At 40.8% G+C, this 22,977-nt stretch overlaps 1 protein-coding gene across 2 annotated transcripts in view; it reads right to left on the bottom strand.

The window, feature by feature from the left end:
- Positions 1 to 594: 594 nt before the first annotated feature.
- The window catches only part of SLCO1A2 (solute carrier organic anion transporter family member 1A2), a 48,083-nt gene continuing 25,700 nt past the window's right edge, over positions 595 to 22,977 (bottom strand). The window contains exons 10-15 of one of the 2 annotated variants that reach the window (XM_081083101.1): positions 21,202 to 21,397; positions 19,445 to 19,610; positions 18,343 to 18,515; positions 16,213 to 16,277; positions 15,544 to 15,661; positions 595 to 2,039 (exon numbers count right to left, since the gene is read on the bottom strand). In XM_081083101.1, coding sequence (XP_080939227.1) covers positions 1,922 to 2,039; positions 15,544 to 15,661; positions 16,213 to 16,277; positions 18,343 to 18,515; positions 19,445 to 19,610; positions 21,202 to 21,397 — 836 coding nt within the window. In that variant the 3' untranslated portion in view covers positions 595 to 1,921. Of the gene's footprint in view, positions 2,040 to 10,768; positions 11,925 to 15,543; positions 15,662 to 16,212; positions 16,278 to 18,342; positions 18,516 to 19,444; positions 19,611 to 21,201; positions 21,398 to 22,977 lie in introns of those variants that run through there. The other variant, XM_081083100.1, reaches the window with a different exon arrangement.

The following is a 22,977-nucleotide window of genomic DNA, read 5'->3' as shown; positions in this document are numbered from 1 at the left end:
CCTGTTTAAAAAGTTTGAGGACCCCTGTCTTAAAGGATACCTTTCAGCATTTCATATAATACTAGTTTGGTGGTGATGAACTTCTTTAGCTTTTTCTTATCTGTGAAGCTCTTTATCTGACTTTCAATTCTGAATGATAGCTTTGCTGGGTAAAGTAATCTTGGTTGTAGCTTCTTGCTATTCATCACTTTGAATATTTCTTGCCACTCCCTTCTGGCCTGCACAGTTTCTGTTGAGAAATCAGCTGACAATCTTATGGGTACTCCCTTGTAGGTAACTGACTGTTTTTCTCTTGCTGCTTTTAAGATTCTCTCTTTGTCTTTTGCTCTTGGCATTTTAATTATGATGTGTCTTGGTGTGGTCCTCTTTGAATTCCTTTTGTTTGGGGTTCTCTGCACTTCCTGGACTTATAAGTCTGTTTCTTTCACCAGGTAGGGGAAGTTTTCTGTCATTATTTCTTCAAATAGGTTTTCAATATCTTGCTTTCTTTCCTCTTCTGGCACCCCCATAATTCAGACGTTGGTTTGCTTGATATTGTCCCAGAGGCTCCTTACACTATCTTCATTATTTGGATTCTTTTTTCTTTTTGCTTTTCCAGTTGGGTGTTTTTTACTTCTTCGTACTTCAAATCATTGACTTGATTCTTGCGATCCTCTTGTCTGCTGTTGGATCTCTGTATAATATTCTTTATTTCAGTCAGTGTATGCTTAATTTCTATTTGGTCCTTTTTCATACCCTCAAGGGTCTCACTAGATTTATTGAGGGTCTCACTAAATTTATCGGCGGTTTCTAAAAAACTCTTGAAAAACCGTATAAGTGTGGTTTTGAACTCTATATCCAGTCGTTTGCTTTCCTCCATTTGTGTCATTTGTGATGTGTTTCTTTGTCTCCACATTTTGGCTGCTTCCCTGTGTTGATAGGGTGGCTTTCTGTGCTCGGTGTCCTATAGGGCCCAGTAGCTCAGCCTCCCCAATTACCTGAGGTGGACACTCTTGGTGCACCCCTTTGTGGGCTTTGTGCACACTCTTGTTGTAGTTAAGCCTTGATTGTAGTTGGTATCACTGAGAGGAATTGACCTCCAGGCCAATTGGCTGTGAGAATAAGCTGTGTCTATGGTAGGAGAATTTCTGTGCTGGAGACACCCTTATGGAGCAAGACTTGCTTCAGTGGGGCTTTGGTGCTCACTGAGTCTGCCCCCTGAGTGTGTCCCTTATGGATCTGTGGAGTTGTAATCTGGATGGTCCCACCCTGACCACTGGGTACACTGGCATTTGGATCTCTAAGGAGGTGCTAATTTAGCCTCTGCCTCAGGCTACCCAGCAGGAGCTATGGAGAGATCTGCAGATTCCTCTTTTGTGTTTGAGATTTGGAGATGCCCCGATGAGGCCCAGCTGTGAAACAAGCTTCTGTGGGGCCTTGGGCCTTCTTTTGGATGTTCTGAGTCTCTGACCCAGCTGCAGTTTGTTAGGTAATTTTAGATTGCAAAGGGCCAGGTCATTCATATGCAAAAGCCTCTGCACACAGCTTGGGTGGGGCGGGGTCTCAGGGAATCAACAGGGTGGAGCAAACAGCTGTAGCTGATCCTCAGCCCTGCCCTAAGAGGTCCCGGGTCTCAGTGTCCCAGTAATCGCTGTAAGCACCTCTGAGAGAAAGCTGCCCTCGAGTTCTGCCTGCTGCCAGACAGTCCAGTTTCTCCCCGTATGAGTCTGGGTCCCCAGAGACTAGCCCAGAACTGGAGTTTAGAGTGGGAGAGTGTGTCTCCCTCCCAATTGAAAAAAACAACTGCATCCTCAGTTGCCAGCCCTTTCTGCATGCGCCTCTGTACCTCTGCACTTTATTTCTGCACCTCCGCACTTTACTTCTGCACCTCCTCTGAGTTTCAGTGAGCTTTTCTCTTTCCTTCTAGTTGTAGAATTTCCACTCAGACAGCCTTCCTGTGGTTCTGGATGATGTCCATTTTGTCTTTTAGTTGTATTTTTGAAGTGGTTGTGCAAGGCAGCAATTTCAGGTGTTTACCTATGCAGCCATCTTGGTTTCTCCTGAACCATACAAATTTGAAGTGAGAGTAATATGTAATAGAATAAAAAATATTTGTGTAACTCAATAAAGCAAGGGAGTAGAAAATAGGTGGAGGTAAAAATAAAAAATGAGGAGAGAAATTCATAGCCTAAATAAGGAGAAAAACCTTAAACCTTTTTTTAAAAACAAAGCAGTATGGATCACGTTACTCAAGTCCTAAGTCTAGTATAATGGAGGATTTATGCCATCATGACATCTGTCATTTATGTATTAAGTCATATCTTTCACAGACCTTAATTGAATTTGTCTAGCAACCCCTAATGCATCTTCTTCCAACCTCCCAATTAAAATAGTGATGAAGAAATAAACAAAAATTTGTAAGCTATGGTTATCAGACAACACATTACAGAATGTGTTGTTTCTTTTGAGCTCAGGGAAATGAAGAAAAACTGATGTTAACTTGAAAAAGCAAAGCCCATCTAACAGATGTGTCTTCATTTCATCTGTCTGCTCTCTGAAAAAAGTGGAGTCTGCACCAGATACTTTTAAAAAATTAAATATATTTTTATTGATTTTAGAGAGAGAGAAAAAGAGAATGGAAAGATAGGAACATCGATGAGAGAGAAATATCACCGATTGGCTCCCTCTCGCACACCCCCTAGAAATCGAGCTTGCAACCCAGGCATGTGCCCTGACTGGGAATTGAACCAGTGACCTCTTGGTTCATGGGTTGATGCTCAACCACTGAACCACATCAGCCAGGCTGCACCAGATAATCAATTGCATAGTTTTGTGTGTGTCTTTATTTGTTTGTTTTTGGTGCACAGACTTCTTTCACATCCCTACAAATAGGACAAGAAGTAGAGTGAAAGAGAACAAATATTTAAATATTGGATTTTCTAGTGACATCAGCATTATTATAGTGAATGCTAGAAATTATAGTGTTTATGCCAATAGGTTAAAAAGAAATATTTTTTGCTACCAGAATCACCTGTGAAACTTTTATTTAAAAAATAGCCCTATCTTATACTCACCTTAGAGATTCTGATTCAAAGCATTTTTGTGATACAGCCTGGACTTCTTTAAAAACAAAATACACAAAAACTCCATATAGTGTTCTTGATAACTGAAAACCAAACTGCAGGATAGGAGGAGATATTCCTGAGTATAGCAAAGTCACACAACTTGCTAGAATCTTGGACTTGGCCTATAAGTTATATAGAGGCCTGGTGCATGAAATTTATGCATGGGAGGGGGGGCCCCTCAGCCCGGCCTGCATCCTCTCCAATCCAGGACCCCTTAGGGGATGTCCAACTTCCTCTTTCAATCCAGGACCGCTGGCTCCTAACTGCTCTCCTGCCTGCCTACCTGATCACCCCTAACCCCTCTGCCTGCCTGCCTGATCACTGCTAACCACCTCTGTCTGCCTGCCTGATCTCCTCTAACTGCTCCCCTACCGGCCTGATTGCCCCTAATCACCTCCGCCTCGCCTCGCACCTGGGACCCAGTATTCTCTCCTCCAGCCAGTCACAAGCACCCAGGACCCAGACTTCCCTCCCTCTGGCCAGCCACAGGCACCTAGGACCCGAGCCGGCTTTGCCCGGGCCGGCCGCAGCTTCAGGGGACCATGGAAGGGCAGCTTTGCCCGGGCCGCAGCCACAGGCACCTGGGATCTTGGGGCAGGTGGCTTGTCCCTCTCCCAGGCCACAGGCACAGCCACTGGTGCCCAGGACCGTGGGGACCATGGGGTGTGCAGATTGTCCCTCTCCTGGGCTGCAGGCACAGGTGCAGCCGCTGGTGTTGGGACCACGGCGCGGGTGGCTTGTCCCTCTCCCGGGCCACAGCCCTGGCTGGTCCCCATTCCTCTCTCGTGAGCTCATTTGTGCCTGGATGGTCCCCATTCCTCTTTCCTAAGTGTTAAGTGTCTAAGCCATTACTGAATGGTGGCGTGAGGGCGTGACATCCATTTGCATATTATCTCTTTATAATATAGGATGTCAACCTTTTTTCAGGCTGTAAGAACTGAGGAAAGATTCATTAATTACACAGGCAGAAATTTCAAAAACCACCCTATTACTAGATTACTAAGTAACAAGTCTGAAGGGATATTTCCCTATAAAAATAAAGAAAGTATGGCCTTATATTTACAAGATGGCTTCTTGCTGAGGCTTGATACCCACAGTTCAGGAAGGAAGAAGTAAAAGGACAAAATATATTCTTAGAAAGAAATTATATATATGTGTGTGTGTATATATGTGCGTGTGTGTGTGTGTATATATATATATACATATATATGTATTGATACACACACATACATATATATATATGTACACACATACATATATATAGTTTTTATTGATTTCAGAGAGGAAGGAAGAGAGATAGAAACATCAATTATAAGAGAGAATCACTGATTGGCTGCCTCCTGCATGCCCCACACTGGGGATCCAGCTTGCAACTCAGGCATGTGCCCTGGCCAGAATTGGACCATAACCTCCCAGTTCCTAAGTCTACGCTCAATCACTGAGCCATGCTGGCTGGGCTAGAAAGCTTTCTTTTTATGTTAGGAAGAAATCCCTTCCCAATTAATCAAGCCTCTGCCAATATCTCAATGATCAAAACTGTAATCACTATAATGTAGCCAGCAGCAAAAGAGATACTCTTACATTTGCTTCTACTATTCTATCAATCAGGACTTGGTGTTTTTCTTTCTCTTCATCAATCCTGATTCATCATTTCCCACCAAGACCTGAATGAGATGCTTAGGAAAAAACTCTGATTACTTAGTGGCTCACCATATATCTATAGTGTTTAAAGTTATCTTGTACTATTACTTGTTCAGCGTTTTCTGTGTATATTAATTCACCCTAATAAAAATGACACCAACTTGAATTCTACTTGAATTCTACAGCTGAGTTACCACCTACCTCACACATGCACACCAACATACATATCCTACAGAACCAAGTCCAGAATTGAGAAAACAATTGTTCAATAAACACCGTTGGAGATCGTCAACAACTCTTATAATTAGAGGACTCTGTTTCATCCCTTTCTGTAAAATACATTATCTTATTTCTTCTTATTATTTTGATGATGTGTTATTACTACTGAAATATCATTTCAAATCATGTTCTATATAGACAGGAAAAAATAAGAGTACAAAAAAAAAAAACTGAAATGAAAGATAAATGTGCCGTTCTTTGCTTTTCATGATAATCGTGTCACAGAAGCAACCACTTTTTTTTCCTGCTATTGTACTTTTTTTTCAATTACAGTTTACATTTAATACTATTTTGTATTAGTTTTAGATGTACAGCATAGTGGTTAGGCAATCATATACTTTACAAAGTGTTCTCTCTAACATTTCCAATACCCAACTGGCATCATATATAATAACTAGCGGCCCGTTGCACAAAGAGATTCATGCAATAGACCTTCCCTTCCCCTGGCTGCTGGCACTGGTTTTCCTCCAGCATCCAGGACCCAGGCCTTCGCTCCAGCTGGAGCCTTCAGTCCTTGCTGCCCTGGCCGGAGCCTTCAGTCCTCACTGCTCCGGCCAGAGCCTTCAGTCTTCGCTCCGCCACTCTGCGCCTGCGTATGCAAATTAACCATCATCTTTGTTGGGTTAATTTGCATACTCTCCTGATTGGCTGGTGAGCATAGCGGAGGGATGGTCAATTTACATGTTTGTCTATTATTAGGTAAGATTACAATATTATCCTATCTAATAAAAGAGAAACACGGTAATTAGCGTATGACCGCTACACTTCCCATTGGCTAATCAGGGAGATATGCAAATTAACTGCCAGCCAAGATGGCGGCCGGCAGCCAGGCAGCTTGAAACTAACATGAGGCTTGCTTGCTTCAGTGACGGAGGAAACCAACGTTCCCTGCCTGCCTTGCCGGCCTCTGAGCCTGCAGTTTGAAACATTGTAACAAATATAGAAGCTAAACAAAACCCCAGAAACCTGCCTTCAGCGAGCCAGGATCTCAGAGCTGGAGTTATACATTGTTTTGATTATAGAACCCAAATAAACCAGATACCTGCTTTCAGCAGCAGAGGCCTCAGAACTGGAGCCAGAGCTAAAGCTGGCCCAGAATTAAAAAAAAAGAAAAAAAGGAGCAGTTGGGAGCTTCAGCCCTCAACCCCTCACCCAGACTGGCCAGGCACCCCAGTGGGGACCCCCACACTGAAGGGTGTGTGACCAGCTGCAAACAGCCATCATCCCCTCACCCAGGCTGGCCAGGAACCCCAGTGGTGACCCCCACCCTGATCCAGGACACCCTTCAGGGCAAACCAGCTAGCCCCACCCATGCACCAGGCCTCTATCCTATATAGTAAAAGGGTCATATGCCTCCGAGCACCGGGATCAGCGGAGCCGCGAGGCCTCCCAGCACCGGGATCAGCGTGACAGGGGGCAGCGCCCAAACCCCCTGATCGCCCTGTGGCTCTGTGTGTGACAGGGGGCGGGGCCACAACCTCCCTATCTTCCCTGCTCTGTTTGTGACAGGAGAAGGTGCCCCAACCTCCTGATCAGCCCTGCTCTGTGCCTGATACGGGGGAGCTCCCCGACCCCCTGATCGCCCTGCGGCTCTGTGTGTGACAGGATGTGGCGCCCCAACCCCCTGAACGGCCCTGCTCTGTGTGTGACAGGGTGCGGCGCCCCAACCCCCCCACCCCCCATGGGCCCTGCTCTGTGTGTGACAGGGTAGAGCCATTACCTCCCCATTGGCCCTGCCCTGAGTGTGAGAGTGGCGGCACCCCAACCCCCTGATCGGCCCTGCTCTGTGGGTGATAGAGGGCGGCGCCCCAACCCCCCATCCCATGGGCCCTGCTCTGTGTGTGATGGGGTAGAGCCATAACCTCCCCATTGGCCCTGTCCTGAGTGTGACAGTAGTGGCGCCCCAACCCCCTGATCGGCCCTGCTCTGTGTGTGACAGGGGGTGGTGCCCCAACTCCCCTATCGGCCCTACTCTGTGAGTGACAGGGGGGAGCTCCCCAACCCCCTGATCAACCCTACTCTGTGCGTGACAGGGTAAGGAGCCCCAACCCCCCTGATGGGCCCTGCTCTGTGCGTGACAGGGGGTGGCACCACAACCTCCCCATCAACCCTGCCTTGAGTGTGACAGGGGGCGGTGCCCCAACCCCCCAATCAGCCGTACCCTGAGCGTGACTGAGGGTGGCATCACAACCTCCCAATCAGCCCTGCTCTGTGCATGGCAGGGGGTGGCGCTCCAACTCCCCAATCGGCCCTGCTCTGAGCCCGACCAGGGGCTGCACCTAGGGATTGGGCCTGCCCTCTGTCACCTGGGAGCAGGCCTAAGCCAGCAGGGCGTTATCTCCCGAGGGATCCCAGACTGCAAGAGGGCACAGGCTAGGCTGAGGGACCCCCACTTCCCCCCGAGTGCACAAATTTTTGTGCACCGGGCCTCTAGTTTATTATATTTCCTACACTGTACTTTACACCCCCATGACTATTTTGTGACTACCAATCTGTACTTCTCAATCTTTTTACCTTTTTTACTTAATCCGCAAAACCTCCTAACCTATGGTAATCAACAGTTTGTTCTCTGTGTCTATAAGTCTGTTTCAATTTTACTTTTTCATTTATTTTGTTCTTTAGATTCCACATATAAGTGAAATCATTTGTATTTACCTTTCTCTGTCTATCTTATATCACTTAGCATAATACCCTCTAGTTTCATCCATGCCACTGCAAATGGTAAGATTTTGTTGTTGTTTTTCATGGCCAAATAATATTCTATTGTGTAAATATACCACAACTTTTTTTTATCTACTTGTCTATTGATGGCACTTGGGTTGCTTACATCTTCACTATTGTAAATAAGGTTGTAATGAACATGCAGGTGCATATATTCTTTTGAATTAATGTTTTGGGTTTCTTTGGATATATTACCAGAAACAGAATCGCTGTGTCATAAGGCAGTTCCATTTTTAGTGTTTTGAGGAATGTTCCATACTGTTTTCCATAGTGACTGGACCAATCCGCATTCCCACCAACAGTGCACAAGGGTTCCCTTTTGCCACATCTTCACAGCACTTGTTGCTTATTGATTTATTTATGATAGCCATTCTGACAGGTGTGAGGTAACATCTTCTTGTGGTTTTAATTTGCATTTCTCTGATGATTAGTGGCGTTGAGCATCTTCTTGTATGTCTATTGGCCATCACTATGTCCTCTTTGAAAAAGTGTCTATTCAAGCCCTCTGCCCATTTTAAATAGTAGTGAGTAGTGTTTGTTTGTTTTTGGTGTTGACTTGTATGAATTCTTCATAAATTTCATACAACCCCCTATCTGATGTATCATTGGCAAATGTTTTCCCATTAAGTAGGCTGTCTTTCATTTTATTGATAATTTCTTTGCTGTGCAAAAACATTTTTGTTTGATATAGTCCCATTTTTTCTTTTTTCTTTTATTTTTCTTGTCCAAAGAGATATGTCAGAAAAATATATTGCTAAGAGAAATATTTGAGGCAACCATTTTTAAGCAATTCAAAAAAATATATATGTATACCAATTTTATCTTAATTTATCAAGTTTAAAATATATTTTAACTTTATCTATAAAGTATGAAGAATGCCTATTGCCTCTCCTTTATATTTCTTTTCCCAATTTTTGTGGGTTTTTGAAGTTATCAATTTTTAAGTTTTTGTAAATATTGGTTACATTTATAATTATAAATGATACATAAAACTATTTCTAATTCCATTAAGCGAAATTCCTCACAATATTAAACAAGAAAATTAGTGACCCTAGACTTCCCACTACCTGTTTTTCTCCTGTTTCTCTTTCCTACTCGGTCTGCTATGTCATTACCTCTGCCTTGTATGTGGTAGTGCAAGTGATCAAAATAAGAACTGGCCTACCAAGGCCTCATGAATTCTAACAGAGGTCATGAGGCATTACAAAGCACTCCAACACTCACTTTTGCCGATCTTATTTCTTCCACCAAGAAAGAACCTTGGGCTCTCAGAGTAAAATGCCACCTTTCCTCACAGGGGATAAGAGTGAGCAAATGGTACTAGGTCCAAAAATCATGTCTCTCTGGACCTGAGGATGTTCAAGTAGGCGAACTGTACACAGAGCATGACTCAGCTTTAGAGAAAGCTGTCTATCACTTTATCAATAGAAGTCAAGATACTCAAGATACTCTGATACTCAAGTAAGTTTCTGCTTCTCCAGTTTGCCTCTATAACACGGGGTCATGAAAGAGCCCAATGATGACCCCTCTGACTTTTGACGCTCACCAACACTATCCGCCTTGAAATTCATCAGAACTGATCTCATATGTCAGTCGCCCAAAAAGCTTCAGAATTCCAAGTTATCTCTCATTTCCTTCCTTCTAATTTTCATGCATAATTTCCAGACACCTCCAATTATCAACCTTTTCCTCTTAAATGTCATTTCCTGAAATTTTCTGTCTTTCACTTTGTCTTCTGGTACTTAGGATCCCAAAACTATTTATATTCTCGAAATCATAAATGCACCTTCTTGTCACTACTGCACCCTAACCTAAATTCAAGTTTCTTCAGGGGATGTTGCTTACCCCCAAAACTTTTTATGTGGTACCTGTTTACTTTTTCTCACAACTCTCTGGCTATGTGGTAAGTTCTTGCCCCTCTTTTAGCTTCCAGGCCATTCTCTCCACTTCCTTCCCTCCAGAAAAAGCATCTCCAAAATTAATGTCATCAGGTCCTAACCCTCAACTGGATCTAATTGCTGTAGTCATACCTACCCTGAGTTCCACTGTTCATTTCCAATGGTTTTAGCTCCTCTCCCATATTTCCACACTGTCCCTGTCTTGAATCACGGTTATTTTTAATACACCTAGAGATGAAGTCTCAAGCTTCACAAGTCCAAAAATTAACTCTTACTTCTTTCCCACAAACTTTTTCTACCCAGTCTTTCTCATCTCAGTTGCTTTTTCCTCATGTGGCACATCCAATTGTTCAAGAAATCATGTTTGAAAAAAATGTCTGTAGACAGTCTTTCAAGTAACTGGCCTCTATTTTGTCCAGCTACCAACTTACATTCTTCAAACTTTCAACCAGAGGCTCCTACCTACATTCAGGGGCCTTCTAAGTGAATTCTGGATTACAGCTTCTACCAGTCTAGAAACACTCCCATTCTCTTTATATTCCACATAAGTAACCATAGTATATTAAGACCCTCTTCCGTTCTTCTTTTCCGCATTCTCCTCACTATTGGGGATTATATCATTTTTATATATTGACTCTAATTTCAATGTGATGAAGGATAAGGAAGATATAGCAGTAGATACACATGGATGTTCATTCTAATCTCTTGAAGCCCATCTCCATTATCCATAAGGGTCTTGTGTTATATCTATTAATTATAAAGTAATACTGTATGTTTAGTTTTTGTTTGTTCTATAGAGTAGATTTAGTTTTAAATGTGCATCTTGAATTTTATTAAGTTCAGTTTCATAAGAGAAGCTACTTTTTAAAATTTTCATTCTCTAAGATGGTTTATGGAAAATTAGTGCTTGTACACTAACTTAGGACGCTGTGAATGGCATAAACATTGGTCTAAGGAGGCCTCCTAAATCTGGTAAAGTGTTTCTTTGACAATATCTTCATTACAAGCAGCCTTTAAGGACTAGTGTCTTCCTAATACGACCCTTTCATTCTTTGGCTCAGACACTTGTTTTTAAGAAAAAGTAACCTGGTTTGAATTGCTGAAAATAAAATTCCAACAATCTTTACTACATGATTTTTAATAACCTGATTCAGTTTGTCAGTTTGCTGAACAAAACGAGCAAATATATGGCATGAATAATAAAGCAGGGAATGGGTTGAAAGCATGTGATGGCACGTTGATGAGTAAACTATTTTCAAAGTCATGTCTGGAGTAAATAGGAGGAGTTAAAGAATAATTTATAAATAAAAGAAGACAACAAATTTATTCTTCTTTTAGTTGGAAGCAATAAATTTGAATAAAATACTTAAATATTCACATAGCAGGATGAGAATTCCAGTCTCTAACCCCAATAGCAAAGCAGATACTCAATGGAATTAAGTAGATTTTCATAACAGGGAATTTTTAGAGTCATTTGGAAAAGACAATGAAGGAAATATATTCTTATTGTACATAAGTTAAAAGAGAAATTGCTGTTTTAACATAAATGTAAAGTTGGCTGTAGGCCTGGCTGGGTGGCTCAGTTGGTAGGAGCATCATCCACTACACCAAAAGGTTGTGGGTTTGATTCCCAGCCAGGGCACACACCTAGGTTGTGGGTTTAATCCAAGGGAGGCAATTGATCAATGTTTCTCACTTTGATGTTTCTATCTATCGGTCTGTTTATCTATCTATCTATCTATCTATCTATCTCTATCTCTCTCTCCCTTCTAAAGAAATTAATAGAAATAGATTCTTGGGCGAAGATTAACAAAATATTTTTAAATAATAAAGCTGGCTCTAATCTCCAGTTCTCAAGGTTGCTATAAATGTCCATCTAAGAAAAACCTCAAGTGCCGTTGATGGCTCAGAAATACCATCAGTGAACTTTTTTCTTTTTACCTTAAGTAAAAAAACTTTTTTTAGGTCCTTAGACAAGAAAAGGTTACCTACAGTACCTCTATTGATTTTTACAAATATTAAGTTATAGTGTGTTCTCCAACTCCGGGAAACATGAATAATAGAATATTACATTTTAGTGTTCAATACATTATTATTCAAAATTTTGCAAGTTTGGTCCATTTCTTGGCCCTCATTCCCTGTAACCTTTTCCTCTGCAGACACAGTTCCTGAAGTGGTATTTTCACCAGGTAGACGGTACTTCCTCAAAATAATTAGGATAAAAATGGCTGGAATATAGCTTAATCCTCTTAGTGCTGCTGGCAATCCAAGGTAGAGGTGTCTGCCAAAAAAAAAGTTGAAACATACTAAATTTTATATAGACAGTATGGTGAATACAAACTAGTTTTGTAGATCTTTAATTTTCAGTATTTTATTCCCATAAGAACAACAGCAGCTAATTGTTTTGCATGTTGATCATACATACGCAACTTTGCTTATTAATTTTTGTTAAAATGGTTTTCTTTAGAATTTTTCATCCAGAAAATCCAATTTTTTCTTTTTTTCTGATCTTTCAGTACTATTTTTATTTGTTTACATTGACTAGACACTCCAACTTAAATTTAATACTGACAGTGATTGGACCTCTGGTCCAGTGTTTAATAAAAATACTCCCAAAGAATCGCCATTATCACCAGATCATCAAAAATTTGTAAAACTTGCCTTAAAAGCATCTGGACTCAGTGCTTTTAGAGATGCACATTTTGATTGATTCAGTTTTAACAGCTATAAAATATTCATGTTTTTATACATTTATAGTAACATTTTGGTAATATATATTTGTTTTAAAAATTCTCATTCAATATGTTTCCAACTTGTTATATTTAAAACCCATAAGTAATCATATTTATATTCCCTTTTTCATTTTTAATCCTCACTGAAAGATATTTTTTTATTGATTTGAGAGAAAGAGAGCAAAAAAGGGTGGGGGGGACATTGATGTGAGAGAGAAACATCAGTTAATTTCCTCTTGTACATGCCCTGACCTGGAATCAAACCCACAACCTAGATATGTGCCTTCACCAGGAATCGAACCTGCAACTCTTTGATGAATGAGATGATGCTTCAACCAACTGAGCCACCTGGCTAGGGCCCTTATTCATTCATAATACTTTTTATTTGTGCTACCTCTATTTGTCTTTCCAGATAACTGCCATTATTATATTTTAAACTTTTCAAAAACACAGCTTTTGTTTTTTGTTACATCTATGATATGTAGCCTATTGATTTCTGCTTTGTATTTTCATCTTTCTACTTCTAAAATTTTATTTTATTATGAAACATTTCAAGAATACAGGGGGAAAAATTAAACAAGTCTTAACTAACTACTATGGTTTTTTTAAATGAATAAATTTTGCTACTTTTATTTCAGACCGATTCAGCAGAAAATACTAATACATTTAAGTCCTCTGTGTACCCTATAATCCTAATGCTTTCTAACCATCCCAGATATAACATTATGTTGAATTTTATTAATTTTGTTCCTCACTTATTTTTATAGTTTTAAAAGTATATATGTACACATTCATGGTTTATACAATTATTTTATGTGATTTTCACATCCTATATAATAAAGAACTAATATGCCAATTGTTGTCACACCCTCACATCATAACAGCTCAGACACTCAACACTGGTGAGAGAGGAATGGGGACCAGCCAGGCACAAATGAGCTCATGGGAGAGGAATGGGGACCAACCAGGAACAAATGAGCTCACGAGAGAGAAATGGGGACCAGCCAGGCTTCAGCCTGGGAGAGGGACAAGCCTCCCACCCTGCAGTTCCAGGCATCAGCGGCTGCGCCTGTGCCTGCGCCTGCGCCTGCGCCTGCACCTGCACCTGTGCCTGTGGCCCAGCCTGGGAGAGAGACAAGCCACATGCTCTGCGATCCCAGGAGTCAACAGTTGTGCCTGCACCTGTGGCCTGGGAGAGGGACAAGCCGCCCATCCCATGGTCCTGGGCAACCCCTGAGGGGTCCCGGGTTGGAGAGGGTGCAGGCTGGGCTGAGGGATTACCCTCACCATGCATGAATTTCGTGCACCGGGCCTCTATTTTTAAATAGTTGGCATAAGAGTGTCCCATTAGGAGAACTTAATTCAAATTTAAACCAAATTCCAGTATCCAAATGGAACATGAAAGTACATGAAATAGAAAGAAAAAGAATGGAAAAGTTTTGTTCAAAAACTGGTTAATATCACATGTTTTGTTCAAAATCAGATTTTGATTAACAAAAAAAATAAGCCCTTAAGAGACATGAAGAATATTGTGTCAGTGAAATTTAGTGAGAGAGAAAATTATCACTTTGGAGATCAGAGGTAGTTGGTGAAAGGAAGTAAGGATTCAAGCTAGTAAAATGCTAAAATGATGGAGGATGAAATGGGACACTTTAGAGCAGTGATTTTTAACCCTGTGCCACAAGAATTTTTAAAACATGCAATACCTGACTAGTCAAGGGCACTGACCTTTTTTCCCTTAAATTTTCAAATAAAAAAATTACAACAGGCCGAAACTGGTTTGGCTCAGTGGATAGAGCGTCGGCCTGCGGATTGAAGGGTCCCGGATTCAATCCCGGTCAAGGGCATGTACCTGGGTTGCGGGCACATCCCCAGTGGGAGATTTGCAAGAGGCAGCTGATCGATGTTTCTCTCTCATCGATGTTTCTAGCTAGAGATAGAGATCTCTCTCCCTTCCTCTCTGTAAAAAATCAATAAAATATATATATAAAAAAATTACAACAGTCAATACAACAATAGCCGTCCAGTGTGAATGAATCAAAATTATCTTTTGTCAAATTGGCAAATATATATATATATATTTGGTGTGCCGCAGAATTTTAGTAATTAGTTTATATGTGCCAAGAGATGAAAAGGGTTGAAAATGGCTGCTTTACAGAACAATATAATTTAGATAGGTAGATTATATATAGCCATTACCTTCAATAATGTATTGACTGCAAACAATTAAACAAACAACATTTGAAAGGCTAGGTTAAGGAAATCATCCATGCTTATATTTATCAAGTACTTTGAAAATATTGAGAAAAATGAAATTCTAGCACATAAATAAAAAGTGAGGATATAGTATCAATATCTATTCTGAAAACAAAACAAAAAGTAGACTAGTCCAGTGGTCAGCAAACTCATTAGTCAACAGAGCCAAATATCAACAGTACAATGATTGAAATTTCTTTTGAGAGCCAAATTTTTTAAACTTAAACTATATAGGTAGGTACATTATTATTAACTTAATTAGGGTACTCCTAAGGCTTAGGAAGAGCCACACTCAAGGGGCCAAAGAGCTGCATGTGGCTCGCGAGCCGCAGTTTGCCAACCACAGGACTAGTCACTTGGCAAAGAAAATATTAGACACTAGAGGCCCGGTACACGAATTCATGCACCAGTGGGATCCCTCCACCTGGCCTGCGGTATTGGGCCAAAACTGGCTCTACGACATCCCCTGGGGGGTCCTGGATTGCGAGAGGGCTCAGGCCAGGCCAAGGGAACCCACCAGTGCAGGATCAGGGCAGGGAGGGATACGGAGGTTGGCCAGCTGGAGAAGGACCGCAGGAGGGTTCCAGGGCATGTCCAGCCCATCTCGCTCAGTTCCAATTGGCCGGACCCCAGCAGCAAGCTGATCTACTGGTCAGAGCATCTGGCCCCTGGTGGTCAGTGCATGTCATAGTAACTGGTCGAATGGTCAACTGTCTGCCCCCTGGTGGTCAGTACATGTGAGTGGCTGAGTGGCCTTAGCATATCATTAGCATATTACACTTTGATTGGCTGAATGGCCAATCAGACAACCAGACACTTAGCATATTAGGCTTTTATTATATAGGATGCTTGGTGCCATTTTATGCAGTCTATGCTAATATAACAATTCTTTTAAAAAATTATTATCTTTACCTGAAGTTAGTGGACTCATATATCCTGCATGCTCCTGACTCACCACATTTAAAAGTTGCCCAATGTAAACATGTGGAGTCCATTAAAGCTCCAAAATATATAGGTGCAGGGATTCCAGCTACAATAAAAGAGAAAAAGAAAACTCTATCAAGAAGGTAAGAATTAAGATACATTATATTGTTTGGGAGAATTTTAATTACCTCTATTTGAAGAACCAATAAAATTAACAATATCTAAATTTAATACTTGACTTTTTTTTAGAGAGATTAGAAATTACTTTTAAAGTTTCTAGATTATAAAGGATAAGTAATCTTGTGGACAAATGCTACACAAAACTATTGATAGAGAGAAACATTGAATTCATGAATATATTTTTTCTGCAATGTTTTGGGTCAATCATATGTACATTTTATTTTAACATAACATTTCCTGTTCATTTGATTTTCAAATCCAATAGATGAAAAGTAGAATTAAGTTTAAATAGGACATTTTTTAAGTAAAAGAAGGAAGTTCTCTAGTTCTTTTTGCACTTTGTTCTCATACTAATTACAGAGTGCTATCTAAAGCAGAAGGGATATTTGCTAGACTCTTACTCTGAGAGAGTGATTTAATTTACTTAGTATTTAATAATGATCTGATATAATATTGAAAAAAAATGACTATTTTTACCAAATATTCTTGTGGAAAATGCATGTAATCCCACACCAAGAGACTTCTCTTCAGGCTTAATACACCTAAAGAGAAACGAATTCACAAATAAAATAATGAGATTTAAACTACCATATAAAATGGTGGATTATTACTCAGCAATAAAAATGACTGAAATGTTGCCATTTGCAACAACATAGATGGACCTAGAGAGTATTATGTTAAGTGAAGTAAGTCAGAATGAGAAAGACAAGTACTATATGTTTTCACTTATATGTGGAATCTAAAAAATAATACAAATGAATAAACAAATCAAAGACGCAGACCCATAGATGCAGAGAACAATGTGATGGTTGCCAAAAGGGAGGGGTTGGGGATTGTGTGAAATGTTTTAAAAATAAAGCAACTTTTGGCCTGCTCAGTGTTACTCAGTGGTTGAGCATTGACCTATGAACCAGGAGGTCACAATTCAATTCCCAGTCAGGGCACATGCCCCCATTGTGAGCTGAATCCCCAGTGGGGGGCATTTGCAGAAGGCAGCCAATCAATGATACTCTCTCATCATTGATGTTTCTATCTCTCTCTCCCTCTCCCGTCCTCTCTGAAATCAGTACAAATATTTAAAAAGAAATCAAATAAAGCAATTTTTAGAAAATAAATAAAATAAAATAACTAGTTTCTTTTTTCTTAACTTTTATTTATTGATGAGAGAGAGAGAGAGAGAGAGAGAGAGAGAGAGAGAGAGAAACATTGATTTGTTGCTCTGCTTATTTATGCATTCAACTGTCGACTCTTGTATGTGCCTTGATTGGAGATCTAACCCACAACCTTGTCTTATAGAGATGATGCTCTAACCAAGTAAGCTACTAGTACCTGGCCAGGGCCTACTATCATAATTTCTTAAAAGGACCGCTTGTGTGCTAGTAACACACTGAGCATCAGAATTTCCTTGCATGCTCTAGTCTTGGTTATTCAAGGCCTGATTATCCAGTTTGTAGCCTATACAGTAGCCTCACTTCTGGTTCTTGGCATTTTACCCAAAACTTTTTCCTCATTCATTTCCATAAGAAAGTTATCAAAGGAGAAAATATTTCATATCAGCTCATTTCTATCCTTTCATTGAAGTAATAGTTCTTGATTCTAATGGTTCAACCTTTAGTCTAAAACAAGAACAATGCAAGCCTAGCTGTTTTTAAATTATTTGTATTAGCAAAATACCGAAAAGTCAATAATTTACACAGTAAATGCAAGGAGGAAAGAAAAAATACAAATTTTCAAAGGAAAGTGATGAAAACTCCAAAGCAAACATATGCTAAGTGATTTGGTATAATTTCAAGAGTCACACTGATTTCTTTTTCTCTCGAGAAATTCTCCCACCTTTTCACTGTTGCCTGAAATGCCTGTAAGTAGAAATGAAGACTATAGTTCCCCAGTGCCACTGTTTGCGCCTCACTCGTTTCAGCATCGGCAGCGCTAGCTGCTCAAAGAATTCACAGGGAGAGCTCCTCTGTATTCCATTTGCTTCCCTGATTACAGCAAGGCTAAGAAAATAAAATCAGCTTTCCTCACAAAAGGATGCAGTACATTTTTAGCAAATGCATCATCTTATTGGTGTTTCCTTGTAACCTTATGATATAGATGTGTCTCTTCTTGTGTTAAATAGTGAGAATTTCACCTAATAAACTCTTAGAAATAAGGAAGAAAAGAAAGGGAAAAGTCAACAGAGGAACATGTGTAGGGCTACCTTTAAAATTTCACAAAATTCAATAATGCTTTAATGCAAAACTCTGAATGAATGACATATTAAAGCATTGAACTCTTAGGCCAGTGATGGCGAACCTATGACACGCGTGTCAGAGGTGACACGTGAACTCATTTTTTTGGTTGATTTTTCTTTGTTAAATGGCATTTAGATATATAAAATAAATATCAAAAATATAAATCTTTGTTTTACTATGGTTGCAAAGATCAAAAAGTTTCTATATGTGACACGGCACGAGAGTTAAGTTAGGGTTTTTCAAAATGCTGACACGCCGAGCTCAAAAGGTTCGCCATCACTGTCTTAGGCCCTGAGCTCCAACTGGCTTTCTGAGAAAGTTACCTTAATAAGTGACCAGAAAGGAACCTAAATAAAGAAAGTGATTTGTGTACCTCAGGAGAACCATGTATCCAGGGATGGCAGATAAAGAGTAAATGAAAGAGCTGACTGACGACAGGATTAAGAAGTACTGGAGCATCATGGAGCAGTCATGTCCTTTGTCGCATAGCCCGAGAACTGCCGATGAATTTCCTAAGGTCTGAATGCAGCTACAGTTATGGAACACCTGTCAAAAAATCATACAGTATCCTCTTTCAGGAAGAAAAATCTTAAACACAGATCTCAAATATTCTCTGCATCCCCCATTGGATCAAAATGCAGGCTGTTTATTCCCTTTATTCCCATCTCCTTTATAGTCTCTCAGGATCATAACAAAAAGCGAAACATAAACGGGTAGTTCCAGAAACATGGCATTTCTCTCTAAATATATGGAGTACTTTTGCAATAACTCACCTATCCTAAAGTCATGCTTTTGAAAAAGACATACTGTTTTGCCACAATACTAAGTATCAGAAACAAAATTTGTTCCAGAATGCTCAGTTGGAATATTTAGATAATTAAGATATGTAAAGCTTTGTTTTAAAAAGTATAGTTTATTTCAAAAACAAAGTTAATTCTTTTTGGAATTCTTATATGGTTCCAGGTTTTAATAAGACTCAAAATTTATATTTACTGTTATCACCAGCCAACATTGTTAGGCAAGAAAACATGCCTAAATCCATCTTACAAAGCTCTCAGAATGTGGAACACACAGACAACATGTGCATACATATGCACAGGAAAAAAAAAATTCCAGCAAAACCATTTGCTGGATACTTGAGATCAAGCTGTCAACTTTATCTCAATGATAAAAATATTTCAGCCCAGACTATTTTTAAAACAAATTAGCTGAGTAATAATGTCAACTGCTATAAAATTAAAGATCGGTGCTCAGACACTCTAAAGGTCTAAAATAAGACCTAGGAAATAAAAAGTAAATTAAATGAGCATATGGAAAACAATGTTTATTTTTTTCTACAAAATAATTTGGTTTTGAAGAAAGACTATAATTATACTTTTATCAAATGTGGGCCCAGTTCACAGTTGGAAAGTGCCAATGCAGTTCATAAATCAAAATTTCTGTTAAAAAAAAATAAGGGTAATAGATTATTTTACCATGTTCAGTCCTGTTCCAACAAATGTCTCACAACCAGCAAGACAAGCTGACATATATGACAAACCATTGCTTCCACACACGGGGTCCCATGTTTTAGTTGGACAGTTGCAATTCATGTTGCAATCATCAAGGATGGCATTTCCAATGTGTAAATCTTGCTGCATTCTGAAATGATTTAAAATAATACCATGAATATTGACTATTAGACCATTTCCTCTTTCTTTTTTTTCATCTCAATCCACAGTTAAATTTTTTCTTCCCCAAAATAGAAACAGAAAACTTCCAACCATCAGTGTGTGGCCTGGTGATTATAGATAGGGCATAAAAGTTAGCTGCTTCAGTGACCACATAGCCACTTTTTCAATGATTTATTTTACATAAACAGTCAGTGAACAAGAATTAGTTGAGGGCCTACCATATGGGAGGTATTCTTCCAAGTATTATTAGAACTCAAAAATAAAGTTGCCCTAATCTCTATGGCTGATCCACATCATGGAAAGTAACAAGAGAGATCAGATTCATTAATGCAATCTCAAGAGCTCACTTTAGGTAAAAATCTGGCCCTTCTCAATGTGGCTCAGTTAGTTGAATGTCATCTCATGCACCAAAAGGTCACTGGCCCAGGTTACGGGATCGGGTGCATATGGGAGGCCACCAATAAATGTTTCTCTCTCTCCCTCTCCCTTCCTCTCTCTCTAAAATCATTAAAAACATATTTTTAACAAAATCTGTAAGTCCAACATATAATATAGATAATACATTTAGCTCCAGAAACATAACTACAAAATAAGTGTAAACAAATATATTCTTCTAGTATAAAAGTGTATCAGGAACAACCAGTGCTGCCATCTTGATGACCACCCATCCAGGAAGCCTGGCCAGGGAACCTGGGCCCATCCTACAACCTCACTAAGGCAGGGAGTCAAGCTAGTAGCCCAGCTCTACTGTTAAGTATAGCTTCTGACTCCGCATAACCAATAATCCTGAGCATCCTCAGAGCCTAGCATAACATACTGCCAGACCGTGAAGCCACGCCTACAGCACTGAGCAGCAGCAGAGCCCGGCCTACAGCCCTACCCAATGGCTTATCACAATTGGCAGCCTTACTCAGTCATGGAATCTAGCCAATGACCCCGCTTAATCATGCAGTATATTCTACAGCCTCACTCAGCGAAAGAAAGTGGGCTGTGACCCTGCTCGATCAGGGAGCACTATTTCTAGCATACCCAACCTTCCTATAGACCCAGAGAACCCTCAAAATACAAATCTAAAACTACTGAACAATGATACATAACTATACAAATGAAATACATGAATTTATATGAGTTATTGTAGCATGTATCAGGATTGGGTTATGCTAAATTTAAGCTTATTGTGGAAACATAAAAATGATTGAGACTGTATGCTCAACTCTTAATTTTACCCATTTGTGAGAGTATAAAATATTTAGATAACATATCCCAATGCAACCTAAAACTATAGGTAGTTTCTTTTGATATCACTTTAATATCTAGTAGGATGCTACAAAGACACACACACAGACACACGTGCAACCCTGTGATATGTTCCTAACCTCTTTATTAAACCTGGAGCCTGAATACATTTGGTTGTAATTGACAGATGAAGGAAAGATGAAAGACCATAGATTGCTACCATTAGCAAATGGTCTGGTCCTGGATAATCATTGAAGAAAATAAGTTATTAACTATTCAAGTGTATAACATTCTTTAGTAAAAAAAAAAAAAAAAAAAAATACCCTTTATAATCGGTGGTTATGCCAGCAACTGAAGAATTATCACAGACCATGAAAAAAGACGAAAAGTAGAGAAGAAAGTCAATGAAAGATAAACAACATGCTATGTGGGCAGCTTGTTTGACAGTAATTTTGAACTTTTTCATCATTAATCCGCCGAAAATATATCCAATGCATATTGGAGGTAAGTTGTAAATACCTATAAATGCAAGAAAATGTAAAATGTTATTTACAATGTTACTTAGCAGAGAAACAAATATGATATTACCTTTATCTAACTATAGACTACAGAAAAGATATCTAACATGTCTTACATAAGAAACCATTTAGGTCCATTTCACAGTAAATATGGCTGATTGAATTTTATCCCTACTTGTTACATGTTATCTACAGAGAGATTTTTAAATGCCCTTCAATGTCAAAGTATATTTTTGAAGACCTATTATTATTCATTTAATTGATAACAGGAGGATATAAATGTTTTGTAGAATCCAGGTAGGAGCAACAAGTCAAAGTTGACCGACCAGTAATTTATTGATTTCCATTTTGGGGATGTCATTTTATATATATACTAGAGGCCCAGTGCACAAAAATTTGTGCACTCGGAGGGGGGGGTCCCTCAGCCTGGCCTGTGCCCTCTCGCAGTCTGGGACCCCTCGGGAGATAACGACCTGCTGGTGTAGGCACGCTCCCAGTTGGCAGAGGGCAGGCCCAATCCCTAGGTGCAGCCCCTGGTCGGGCTCAGAGCAGGGCCGATTGGGGAGTTGTGGCACCGTCCCTTGTCATGCACAGAGCAGGGCGGATCGGGAGGTTGTGATGCCACCCTCAGTCACGCTCAGGGTAGGGCCGATTGGGGGGTTGGGGCACCGCCCCTTGTCACACTAAAGGCAGGTCGATGGGGAGGTTGCGGCGCCACCCCCTGTCACGCACAGAGGAGGGCCCATCAGGGGGGTTGGGGCTCCGTACCCTGTCACGCACAGAGCAGGGTCGATCAGGGGGTTGGGGAGCTCCCCCCTGTCACATACAGAGCAGGGCCGATCAGGGGGTTGAGGCACTGCACCCTGTCACACTAAGGGCAGAGCCAATGGGGAGGTTATGGCTCTACCCCATCACACACAGAGCAGGGCCCGTGGGGGGCGGGGGGGGTTGGGGCGCCACACCCTGTCACAGACAGAGGAGGGCTGATAGGGGGTTGGGGCGCCACACCCTGTCACACACAGAGCCGCAGGGTGATCAGGGGGTTGGGAAGCTCCCCCCTATCAGGCATAGAGCAGGGCTGATCAGGGGGTTGGGGTGCCTTCCCCTGTCATGAACAGAGCAGGGCGGATAGGGAGGTTGTGGCCCTGCCCCCTGTCACACACAGAGCCGCAGGGTGATCAGGGGTTTGGGCGCTGCCCCCTGTCATGCTGATCCTGGTGCCGGGAGGCCTCGCAGCTCCGCTGATCCTGGTGCTGAGAGGCATATTACCCTTTTACTATATAGGATAGAGGCCTGGTGCATGGGTGGGGGCCGGCTGGTTTGCCCTGAAGGGTATCCTGGATCAGGGTGGGGGTTCCCACTGGGGTGCCTGGCCAGTCTGAATGAGGGGATTAGGGTTGTTTGCAGCTGGTCACACACCCTTCAGGGTGGGGGTCCCCACTGGGGTGCCTGGCCAGTCTGGGTGAGGGGCTGAGGGCTGTTTTCAGGCTGGCGAGTGACTGAAGCTCCCAACTGCTCCTTTTTTTCTTTTTTCTTTTTTTTATTCTGGGCCAGCTTTAGCTCTGAGGCTTGGCTCCTGCT

The sequence above is a fragment of the Myotis nattereri genome (assembly GCF_964212035.1).
Source record: "Myotis nattereri genome assembly, chromosome: 2".
NCBI lineage: Eukaryota > Metazoa > Chordata > Mammalia > Chiroptera > Vespertilionidae > Myotis > Myotis nattereri.
The sequence above is the reverse complement of the archived record's forward strand: the minus strand, read 5'-3'. Positions and strand labels throughout refer to the sequence as shown.